This window comes from Lathyrus oleraceus, chromosome 5, assembly GCF_024323335.1.
Source record: "Lathyrus oleraceus cultivar Zhongwan6 chromosome 5, CAAS_Psat_ZW6_1.0, whole genome shotgun sequence".
NCBI classification, from domain to species: domain Eukaryota; kingdom Viridiplantae; phylum Streptophyta; class Magnoliopsida; order Fabales; family Fabaceae; genus Lathyrus; species Lathyrus oleraceus.
In genome coordinates this window covers 181,860,935-181,873,499 of record NC_066583.1, presented here as the reverse complement: position 1 = coordinate 181,873,499, position 12,565 = coordinate 181,860,935, and the positions used below count along the sequence as shown (strand labels likewise).

The following is a 12,565-nucleotide window of genomic DNA, read 5'->3' as shown; positions in this document are numbered from 1 at the left end:
CATAGATGATTTTAGTCGAAAGTTGTGGACATACCTAATCAAGAAAAAAGTGTTGTGATTGAGGTATTTGCCAATTTAAAAGCTAGGGTGGAGAGACAAAGTGGCCACAAGATCAAGACTTTGAGGACTAATGGTGGTGGAAAATATGTGTCGAGAGACTTTGATGCATTATGTGAAATAAAAGGGATTGTGCATGAGGTGGTACCATCATACACTCCTTAACAAAATGCTATTGCTGAAAGGAAAAATATGATCATCATGAACATGGTAATAAGTATGTTAAAGGGAAATCATCTACCAAATGATAGGTCCGGTGAAGTTGTATCGATTATAACATACATCTTAAATAGATGTCCAACGAAGAAGCTAGAAGGAATCCCGCTAGAAGAATGTTGGTCTGAGTGTCAAGCCCAACTTAAGTCATCTGAAGGTGTTTGGATTTATAGAACATGGACATGTTCCTGATCTGTTGAGGAGGAAGCTTGATGACAAGTCAAGCCTGATGATCCTGATAGGATACCATTTGACTAGAGGTTACAAACTGTTCGATCCCTTGAGCAAGCAAGTTATGATCAGTAGAGATATGATCATAGATGGTGTGAAGTAGTGGGATTTGAATTAAAATGTCAAGAAGGATTCATTAAGACTCTTATGTGATCAATAACTAGTGAAGCTGAAAGTGGAATTCCACCAAAATGAGGTGGGGTTCAAGCAGGAACAAGCAGACCTCAAATGACAAGAAACATGCCTAAAAGACTTCATGAATGTGTGATCACATCAGATGATGTGGTAAATGATGAAGGTGAACGAGTATATTGTGCTTTCTATGCATATACTAGGCAAGTCAATGCAATTGAGGCATTGAAGGACTCGAAGTGGATGTAAGCCAAGATGGAGGAATTGAAATCCATAGAAGTTAATAAAACCTGGTCAACAATCAAATTGCCACAAGGTAAGAAGGATATTAATGTGAACTGGGTGTACAAAGTGAACCTGAGTCCAAAAGAAAAAGTGACCAGACACAAAGAAAGACTTGTAGTCAAAGGATTTCTTTAGAGATACGGAATCAACTTTGACAAAGTTTTTGCACCAATTGCTAGGATCAAAATAATCATGTTAGTTGTTAGCCTAAAAAACATAAACAACTGGTATACATGTCAGATGGATATGAAATATGCATTTCTAAATGACCCCTTAGATGAAGAAGTTTATGTAGCACACAACCAGACAGTTTTGTGAAGTAGGGCCAAGAAATCAAGGTATATATATTGCATAAAGCCATGCATGGACTCAAACAAACTCCAAGATATTGTAATAAGAAGATATATGGTTTTCTTAGGGAGAAAGAGTTTGTAAAGTGCACAACTGAGCATGATGTATGTGTTATAATAAGCATGAGTGAATTACTCATACTTTGTCTCTATGTAGATGACCTCTTAATAACAGGAAACTGCAAGAATGAGATTGAAGACTTCAAAAGTGACCTAAGAAAAGAATTTGAAATGTCTGACCTAGGCAACATTCACATTTCCCCGGTATCGAATTCTACAAGAGAAGTATAAGCTTGATGCTACATCAAAGAAGATATGAAAGTGAGATACTCAATATATTTGATATAGAGGATTGCAATGCAACTTCGATACCAGCTGAACCAAGATTGCAACTAACAAAGGATCCTGATGAAGATGAAGTTGATCCAACACAGTATATAAGACTTATTGGATCATTAAGATACATTTGTCATACAAGGCCTGATCTAGCATATAGTGTAGGTATGATGAGTAGGTTCATGCAAAACCCAAAATGTATTACACCTTGCAGCCACTAAGAGGATACTAAGGTATCTCAAAGGAACACTAGATTATGGATTTTTTTTAATGTAGCAGATGTAGGAAAGGAATGCAAACTAGTAGGATAAACTGACACAAAATGGAATGGTGATGTTGAGGATCGAAAATCCATAACTGGTTATGTGTTTATGCTAGATGGTGCATCAGTTAGTTGGAGCTCAAGAAAAGAACCAATTGTGGCTCTATCATCATGTGAGGTTGTGCCCATATCTTCCTCTCTTTGTGCTTGTTAAGTAACATGAATGGTGAATTTGGTCGAAGAAATTGCAGGAGAAAATCATGGAGTAATGATCATGAAGATTGATAACATGTATCCTATTAAATTGCCCAAGAATATAATAGGACATGGTAGAAGTAAACACATTGAGATGAGATTCCATTATCTTAGAGAGTAAGTAACAAATGGGAAGCTTAACTTGGAACATTGCAGAACTGAGAATCAGTTTGCAGACATCATGACAAAGGTTGTGCAGGTGGAATTTTTCATGAGATTAAGAAATATGATGAATGTATATAGCTTAGACACAATGAATTAGGTGGTATGTTAAATGTGTAATTCTTTATGTCAAGCGTGATTGTAAATTTGACAGAGTCGAATTTGTATGTAGTTGATAAAGGCGAATTTAGTTCTTAGCAGATGAATATGCATGTATTCGATAGAGAGTCAAATACAACAAGTGTTGGTCTAAGCTTTATGTATTCGAAAAAGAGTCGAATACAGTTTGTAGAAATTAGTCAGATATTTATTTTGAGTTTGCTTGAGTGCAAGGAAATCACATTATAAATAGGAAGGAACATGTTGTTTGGGTAATAGAGAGAATTCACAGTTGTGAACTCAAATAGAGAGAAACTATGTATTCAGTAGAATCAATGAACATATTCTCTTCTCCTAAAACCTAATTTTTTATCTTTTCTTCCCCTTATTCTTTTTCAAAGTTTTTATCTTTTCAAATCATTGTGAGGCAAAATCGTCTTGCAAATAATGTATGGTTGAATCACTCGAGTGAAGAGTTAGGAACGAGAATCTTGAATCAATCAAGAAAATGATTGAATCTCATTCCATCAAGATCAGGGCCGGCCGTGTGGAAGGGTAACCAGGTCTACAACCCAAAGCCTCTAAAAAAATAGGGGTCTCAATTTTTGTAATTAGGTAGTTGTATAAGTCAGTTCAAACATTGTAAATAATAGGCCAAAAAAAAAGTAACCCAACAAAAAAAATATATTTTTCTTCCTTCACATTTTCTTTCTCTCGTATTTCCATTTTAGGCTTTAGCTCATCTACAACTGTAGCGGTTCAACATTCATTGTCGACCGCTTTGCCTGTTCACTGCTCCAACCTCCAGCCACCACTCTGTCCGCGCCATCGCCACCACGCGAAACCACTGGATCCACCACTGTGTCCGACTCTGAAGTAGCCCTCATCTTTTCTTCTTCATGTTTTTCTTTGATTAATCTTTGATTCATAACTTTGTTTCAGTTTTTTGCCTTGTTTTTGAAATTGAAAGTGTTGCTTGAATCTCGATGCTTGTTTGGTCCATTATTGTTACTGCTAGTTTTTTATTCAAGAGATTGAGAAATGAGAGGGAAAATATGAGTTTTTTTTTATTTTCCTTTTTAGTGGGTGTTGTTTTTTTGACTGAGAGTGAGAGAGAAAGTGAAGATGGTGTTGTGTTGTTGTTTTTTAGAGTCAGACTATGAGGGAGAAAGTGAAGATTGAGAAAGAAAAATATAAACAGAAGAATATATAGTGAAAAGTGAAACGTGATACTCCTTTATTTTTTATTTTGAATTATTTTATTTTATTTTTAAAAAAGGGAATTCCCTTATTTTTTATTTTGAACTTTTTTATTTTATTTAAAAAAAAGGATTTTCTAGGTTAAACTTTTATGAAGTTATTTTTTTAAGTAAAGTAGAAAAGCTACCTTTTTTATTTATCTGTTCAACTTCAACGTTGTGGAAAATATCGGTTCAATTTTAACACTGCGGGATTTATCGGTTCAACTTCAACGTTGCAGGATTGATCAACTTCAATTTCATATTCTATATTTGTTTTCATTATTTCTCTCTATGCCTCTTAAATTGTCTCATAAGATTAGAAAGTTTGATTCTGGATGTGAGAGGCGTAAGAAAAAAATACTTGATAAGTTAACTCAGTCTCAATCATGAGCTCTTAATAAATTTATTATAAAAGAATCACACATTTCTATTGAAAATCAGAATCTTGATGTTATAATTATTTAAAATATGGAGAAAAATGTTATTGTTAATGTTACCGAAAATGATAATTTAGATGGTGTAAATGTTGATAATGTTAGTGACAATGGTGAAGATATAGATATATTTGATCCAACAATATGGGATTATCTTGAGTCTAGAATGATTGATTTATTAGCAACAAAATATCCTAAAAGATATTTGTCTATTGTGAAGGGTCCTGAAGATAAATCATCTAGATGTTTTACGAATAATTTGTATACTAGAGTTTTACCAAATGGAGAGAAATGCGATAAAGATTGACTTGTTTATTCAAAAAAGATTGATAGAGTATTTTGTTTTGTTTTTTTGTAAATTTTTTAAAAGAGGTATTGGTAGAGAGGTCAATTAGCAAATGATGGTTTTTCTATTTGAAAACATGTTGGTGAAAGACTTAAAGAGCATGAGACATGCATGGAACATATTCATAATATGACTACATGGTATATATGAGTTGCGTAAAAGAATGCAAAATTTTCAAACTATTGATAAAACAATTCAAAGGTTGATTGAGAAAGAAAAGGAACACTGGAAAAATATTTTTAAAAGAATTATTTCAATAGTGAAATTTCTTGCTAAACATAATTTGGCCTTTCGTGCTCTAATGAGAGATTGTATCAAAATAGCTATGAGAATTTTTAGGCTTAATTGAAATGTTAGCTGAATTTGACCCAATTGTTCAAGAACATGTGAGACGTATTACAAATGATAACGTTCATGTTCACTTTCTTGGGCATAAAAATCAAAATGTGTTAATACTTTTGCTTGCTTCTCCAATTATAAATGAAATCATTAGAAAACTTAAACAAGTGAAGAATTTCTTAGTGATACTTGATTGTACTCCTGATGTTAGTCACCAAGAGCAAATGTCTTTGATAATACGATATGTGGATGTTTCTTCAAATTCTGTTACTGTTGAAGAATCATTTTTTAGGATTTTTGAACGTGAGTGGTACAACTGGTCAATGGATTTTTGATGTCTAAACTATAAAATCCCTAAGTCAAAGCCCAAAACTATAAAAGCCCAAAATAGTTAACACTACTAAAAATAGGCCTAAGTCGAAATCATGTGTGAAGCAACATGCTTCGACACTTCGACACACTAGGTGATTCAATACTTTCTTTCTTCTGTCGAGCAACCCGCTTTGACAGAAGGAATTATAATTCAACACACCACCTAATTTATTATGTCTAAACTATCTACATTCATCATAGCTCTTAGTCTTCTGAACACTTCGACATGCACTCCCTTTGTCATGATGTCTGCAATCTGATTCTCAGTTCTGTAGTGTTCTACATTCATTTTCTCATTTGCTACCTGCTCTTGAAGATAATGGAACCTAATTTAGATGTGCTTGCTTCAACCATGTTCTATCGAATTCTTTGCTAGATTGATAGATGACATGCTTTCGATCTTCATGGTAATTGCTCCATGACTCTTCGCTGTTATCTCTTTGACCAGATTCACAATCCACGTTGTTTGACATGCACAAAGGTAAACGACTATGTATTATGCTTCACACGACGATAATTCCACTACTGGTTCCTTTCTCAAACTCCAAGCAACTGGTGCACCACCTAGCATAAACACATAGCTACCTTTGGATTTTTGATCCTCAGCATCACTACACCAACTTGAGTCAGTGTATCCCACTAGTCTGCATTCTTTTCCTTCATCAGCTACAGGAAACAAAATGCCATAGTCGATAGTTCCTTTCAGATACCTTAGTATCCTCTTCGCCGCTGCTAGATGTGATACCTTTGACTTCTGCATGAATCTACTCACCATACATACACTATATGCTAAGTCAGACCTTGTGTGAAAAAGGTATCGAAGTGGTCCAATAAGTCTTCTATATTAGGTTGGGTCGACATCATCTTCATCTGAATCTTTCGACAATTGTAATATGGGCTCAGCTGGAGTCGAAGTTGGGTTGCAATCTTGCATCTCAAATATCTTGAGTATTTCACCTGCATACCTTCTTTGATGCATCATCAAACCTCTACCACTCTTGTAGAATACAATGCCAAGGAAATATGAAATGTCACCCATATCTGACATTTCGAATTCCTTGTTGAGATCACTTTTGAAGTCTTCGGTCTCCTTTTTGCAACTACATGTTATCAACAAGTCATCGACATAGAGACATAGTATAAGCAATTCACTCTTTCTTCTTCTTACATATACTCCATGTTCAGTTGTGAACTTCACAAATTCCTTCTCCCTTAGAAAGTCATTTATCTTCTTGTTCCAAGCTCTTGGAGCTTGCTTAAGTTCGTACATGGCTTTATGCATCCTATACACCTTTCTTTCTTCGCCTTGTTTCACAAACCCAACTGATTGTGCAACATAAAGTTCTTCTTCTAAGAGGTCATTCAGGAATGCACATTTCACATTCATCTGACACATCTTCCATTTGTTCATGTTTGTTAGACCAACAACCAACCTGATTGTTTTGATCCTAGCAACAGGTGCAAAAACTTCATCAAAGTTGGTTCCTTCTTTTTGAAGAAATCCTTTCGCCACAAGTCTCACCTTGTGTCGAGTCACTTCTCCTTTGGGATTAAACTTCACCTTGTATACCCACTTCACATCAATTTCCTTCTTGTCTTGGGGAAATTCGACAAGTGACCAAGTGTTGTTGACTTCAATTGACTTCAGTTCTTCGTTCATTGCTTTCACCCACTTCAAATATTTCAATGCCTCAACTGCATTTACTAGTTTGACATCTGCATAGAAAGCATAGTGTACCAGCTCACCTTTTTCATTGACAACATAATCTGATGTAATCACACATTCTTGCAACCTTGCAGGCATATGTCTTGTTCTTTGAGGTCTGCTTGGGCCTGCTTCACCTATGACTTCTTGTTGAACTTCTCTTTCGACTTCACTAGCTGGTTCATCACATAAGATTCTCACTGAATCCTTCTTAACATTCTCAGCCCAATCCCAATCCTTAAGCTCATCTATGATCACATCCCTACTGATCACCACTTGCTTGTTCACCGGGTCAAACAACTTGTATCCTCTAGTTGAATGATATTCTATTAGGATCATCTGACTCAATATGTCATCAAGTTTTCTTCTCAATTGATCTGACACATGTCTATGTGCTATAGATCTGAACACCTTCAGATGACTCAAGCTAGACTTGACACCATACCAACATTCTTCTGGCGTGATTCCTTCTAGCTTCTTTGTCGGACATCTGTTCAGGATATATGTTGCAGTCGACACAACTTCTCCCCATAATTCTTTGGGTAGATGCTTGCCTTTCAACATACTTCTCACCATATTCATGATGGTTTTATTCTTCCTTTCTGCGACTCCATTCTGATGTGGGTGTAGGGTGGCACCACTTCATGCACAATCCCTTCTTTCACACATAATGCGCCGAAGTCTTTCGACACATATTCTCCACCACCATCAATCCTCGAAATGTTGATCTTTCGACCATAGGTTTAAACTTGACAAATACCTCAATCACTTCACTTTTCTTCTTGATCAAGTAAGCCCATAGTTTTCGAATGAAATCATCTATGAATGTAACAAAGTATTTGTTACCTCCAATTGAATCCACCTGGATATGACCACATACATCAGAGTATATGACTTTAAGAATTACCTTCGACCTGCTTTCTGCATCCTTACTGAAGTTGTTCTTTTGTTGCTTTGCCTGCACACATTCTTTACACACTTCCTTTGGAATATCGATTTCTGGTAATCCTGAAACTATATTTCTTCTCCTCAAATATCTTAGGTCTTTGAAATTGAGATGGCTAAGTCTATAATTCCATATCCATTTATCTCTGCTGGCTTCTGTTGCAAGGCACTTATGCTTCATCACATTAATCTCAATCTTGAACGTTCTATTCTGAGACATTTGAGCCTTCAAGACCAGCCTTCCATTTGATTCGAGAACTCTCATCATCTTATTATTGATCTACACCTTGTAGTTCTTTTCGACTAACTGCCATATGCTGAGCAAATTGTTCTTCATGCCTGGTATGTACATGAAATTACTGACCTCTTACCATCTTTCCTCATAATCAGAACATCACCAACACCTTCAGCTTCTAGAGTATTGTCATTTGCAAATTTCACCATGTTCTTCATTGAGGACTTTATGTTGACAAACTAATCTTTCCTTCCAGACATGTGCGATGAGCATCCTGAGTCCAAGTACCACTGGTCCTTGAATTTCTCTTCATCTCTCGTTGTAACCATCAGCAACATCCCTTCTTCTTCATGTTTCGCCAGCTTTGCATAAGTTTCTTGATACTTCTGCTTTTCTGGACAATCACTAGAATAGTGACCATACTTCTGACAATTGTAACGTTGAACGTGACTGTTGTCCGACTTTTGACCACCACCTCTTCCTCTACCTACAACACCACCTCTTTGGTTACCTAGTTCTCGGGTTTTCTCTAATTCGACTAGTTTCCTTCTTGCTGATTTCGACCAGTCGAATTGTTGTAGCCTTCTATGCCTTTGTTGTCATTCCAACTTCCTTTGCCTTTCCTTTCTTTTGTTGATTGTGCCTTCAAAGCCATATCACTCTTCGACTTTCCTGTAGCTCTTTCATCCATTATTTGTTCATGAGATTCAAGCATCCCTTGAAGCTCTTCCTTTGTCAATTTTGACAAATCTTTCGACTCTTCTATGGCTACTACCATGTGGTCGAACTTTGGAGCCAACGACCTCAAGATCTTTACAACAACAGATGTTGATGTCAACACTTTTCCACATACTTTGATTTGATTCACCAGTTTTGTAACCTTAGTGAAGAAATCAGTTATGCTTTCATTATCTTCCATCTGAAGCAATTCATGCGTCCTTTTATGAGTTTGTAATCCCACCTCTTTCACCTTCTTCCCGCCTCCAAACGACTTCTCTAGAATTTCGTATGCTTCTTTTGCTGACTCTACATCACTAGCCTTTTCAAAGTTATATGAATCAACATATTGATGGATTATAAAGAGAGCTTTATAATCTTTCTTTTTCAATTCTTTATGTGCAACCCTTTCTTGATCTGTCGCGTTTTCTGCAAGCGTTGTTACTCATTCCTTCACAAGATCCCAAAGATCTTGATAACAGAACACAATCTTTATCTGTTTGCACTAATTCTCATAATTATTGTTCTTGAGAATCAGAAGATTCACTGAAAAATATTTGTTTGGATGATTCATTGTCATCGTGATTTTCTTCCCACGAATTGCTTAAACCGGAGCTCTAGATGCCAAATGTTGGAAATCCACCACAACCTATGGAGAACTTCAATCAATCTTGATGAATAAGATTGTTACCTTTGTCCATAACGATGGAGAAGAAGAGTATTTTCTGCAGAGTTTCTCTCTGCCCATAACCTATGGAAAACTTTTTTATTCATTTTGCAACTACAAAATTTTGGGAATACAATGTTATGACTTCTCTATTACAAGAATAAAGGTTACTCCCTCTATTTATAGATTTAGGTTAACTTACTCCTTAAGTCAAAACCCAAAACTATAAAAACTCAAAATAGTTAACACTGCTAAAAATAAGCCTAAGTCGAAATCCTGTGTGAAGCAACATGCTTCGACACTTCGACACACTAGTACAACTCGATGTACACTAGGTGATTCAACACTTCCTTATTTCTGTCGAGCAACCTGCTTCGACACAAGGAATTACAATTCAACAGATTTTGCTTCAAAAGTATTAGAAGGGACATTTTTTAAAAAAATAATTAGAAGATATTTTAATAATATTGAATAAAATATTTTTTTAATGTTAATTATATGAATAAATGACTTAGTATTTGATGTTGTTGATGCTATTTAAATAGATGATTTCTTTTAAAATGCCAAACCAACCTCGAGCAAAATCTGTTCCAACAAAACTAACACTCAGCATTTGGCAATTTCTTTTTAGGGATTGATAGTGGGACCATGCCAATTGATTGAATATCCACACAAAATAGAATAATAGACATATGCTACCTATAGTAGGGTACATGCATGGCGTGGGAGAAAGGGTACGTTCAAGCTTGTGGGTCGTGACCCAATTGTGAGTCACATGATGAACAAAGAAATAGGTTTAGTTTCCTTTTGTAATTTTCTCTCTCTTTCTTTTGTACATGTTTTATATTTAGTTGTGATGTTCTATTTCTAGTCTTCTAAGATCACATAAGCATAGAATATATTGACCTCTTAAAAAAGATAATTAAATTTTGATAGGGATTTTACGTTGAAGCCTTGTGAATAAAAGAAACAAAAATCAACATGATTGCCCTACAAACATGCTAGCTGGAGTATATTGTATCTATCTTCCTTGTTTAAAAATGCATGTCCACAAAAAATAAAAAATAAACAGCGAAAATAAGGTCATATAGTACGTCGATCATGTAATTCAAGGATTGAAGAACCTAAGAACATTTATACATAGTATATGATACACATTGCGATATGAATGGTTCAACTACGACATTTCTGTTATCAGTAGCAACATTCAAGCCAAAACTTGCCCAACATTGAGTCATCATAGCTAGGTTGGTAGGCCCCTCCTTTCCCCCTCAAGAGCAATTAATATTGTGCATGGAGGTTACAAGAGTACCATTTGTCATTAAAGTTCTTATCATTGCTGTACTCCTTATCTTTTCCACCAAATTAGCAAGGAAACATTTTATCTTCAAAAAGATACACCATCTTGTTTCTATTAAAATACAATTAGGTAAACTCTTATGGTAATGTGAATCAAAGTATTAGTTAAAGAATAACTAATTTTGTTTTGTGGTAGTTGTTAGGTATAACAAAATTTAGATAGAATATAATATTTTATTATAATTAATTTTATGTAATTATGTTGTATCATAACTAGATAGTTGTATATTTATATTAGTCAGATGAATGAAAAAAAGGTAAGCTTTCCATTATCTTACATAGTAACACTCTAATCGGTTCATCTCTCTCTTTCTCAAACTCTCACACGTAACACAGAGATGTGTTGCCCAACCTGTAACTGTCGTGCGTCTCCCTCCATTGCCTCGCCCAGCCTGCCGCCGTGTTTTCTCTTATGTCGTCGCACACACAGTAATGTGATCATCCTCTTCACACCGACAACATCACGGACGTCAATCTTATTTGCGTCGTCATCTGTTTCGTCGCTCCTGCGTCCTCCGTCCATGCACTCCCTTTTCTGACGCGATGTTTGAGTCCAATCACAATGACAATAACACCAACAACAGAAACACCACTACCACCAATCGTGATTTCGACAACGCAGCACATTCCCTTTCCTCATCGACAGTTTTCAAACCAGAGTTTCATCCTGATCTCGGTGTTTCAAACATTAAGAACCGTATTCCTATTGTTCTTAAGATGGAGAAAGATCAACATGGAACTTGGGCTGAGCTCTTCCGCATTCGTGCCCGCTCTTATTGGATTCTACATCATATTGTCCCCTATAAGGACAAGACATCATCAACATATACCTATAGTGCCGAGTATGACCAATGGACCACCCTTGACTCTATCGTCCTTCAATGGACATATTCCACAATTTCCATTGACCTGTTGGCCGCTATCCTAGAACCAGACTCCATTGCTATGACAACCTATAGTCGTTTGGCAGATATTTTTTTAGGACACTCAGAATGCTCACGTTGTCGCCCTTGAGCAATAATTCTCTAACACTTGCATGGAGGATTTTCCTAATGTCTCTACTTACTGTCATCGTATTAAGAAGTTCTCTAATCAGTTGAGGAATGTTGCCTCTCCTATCAACAATCACCATTTGATTCTTCAATTGATATCTGGTCTCCTAGAAGCTTACCACGGTGTTGTCACTTGATTCTCCAAAGTAATCATCTTCCTACATTCTATCAGGCTCATTCCATGATTATTTTAGAAGAAGTCGGTATGGCAAATATGGCAAGCACCGCTTCTTATGCTGCCATGCACAACACTCAACAATGACCTTCTGAAGACACCTCTCAGCATGGGTGTAGCTCTCTCTCTCTCTCTCTCTCTCTCTCTCTCTCTCTCTATATATATATATATATATATATATATATATATATATATATATATATATATGTGTGTGTGTGTGTGTGTGTGTGTGTGTGTGTGTGTGTGTGTGCGTGTGTGTGTATGTGTGTGTGTGTGTGTGCGCGCGTGTGTGCAACCAAGCTCGTGACGGGGGACGTGGTAACTATAGTGGACCTCACTCGAAGCTTCTAGTACCCCTCCATCATGGTCCTCTCTTCTTAGCAACAATGACAACAATACTCAACCTGTAAACCATAGTGTTGGACCCCGCCACCATGGGTTATGCCCCCATCTTCGTATCCCACCTCTTAGTGGACATGCCCCACCAATCCTCCAAAGAAGCCATGCATCATAGGACAACCTCTTTAAGCATATACAACTGTTGCATCATCTTAGACACCGACAGACATTGAGGCAGCTATATGCACTGTTTC

General features: G+C 36.3%; 1 protein-coding gene across 1 annotated transcript; it reads left to right on the top strand.

Moving 5' to 3' along the window:
• Positions 1-11,288: 11,288 nt before the first annotated feature.
• LOC127079577 (uncharacterized) lies at positions 11,289-11,759 on the top strand. The gene has a single exon (XM_051019961.1). The coding sequence runs from the start codon at positions 11,289-11,291 to the stop codon at positions 11,757-11,759; it is 471 nt and encodes a 156-aa protein (XP_050875918.1).
• The last annotated feature ends 806 nt before the right edge of the window (positions 11,760-12,565 follow it).

What these genes read in the sequence shown, in the direction of transcription:
- LOC127079577 (XM_051019961.1), top strand. Translation starts at nt 11,289, where the DNA reads ATGTTTGAGTCCAATCACAATGACAATAACACCAACAACAGAAACACC.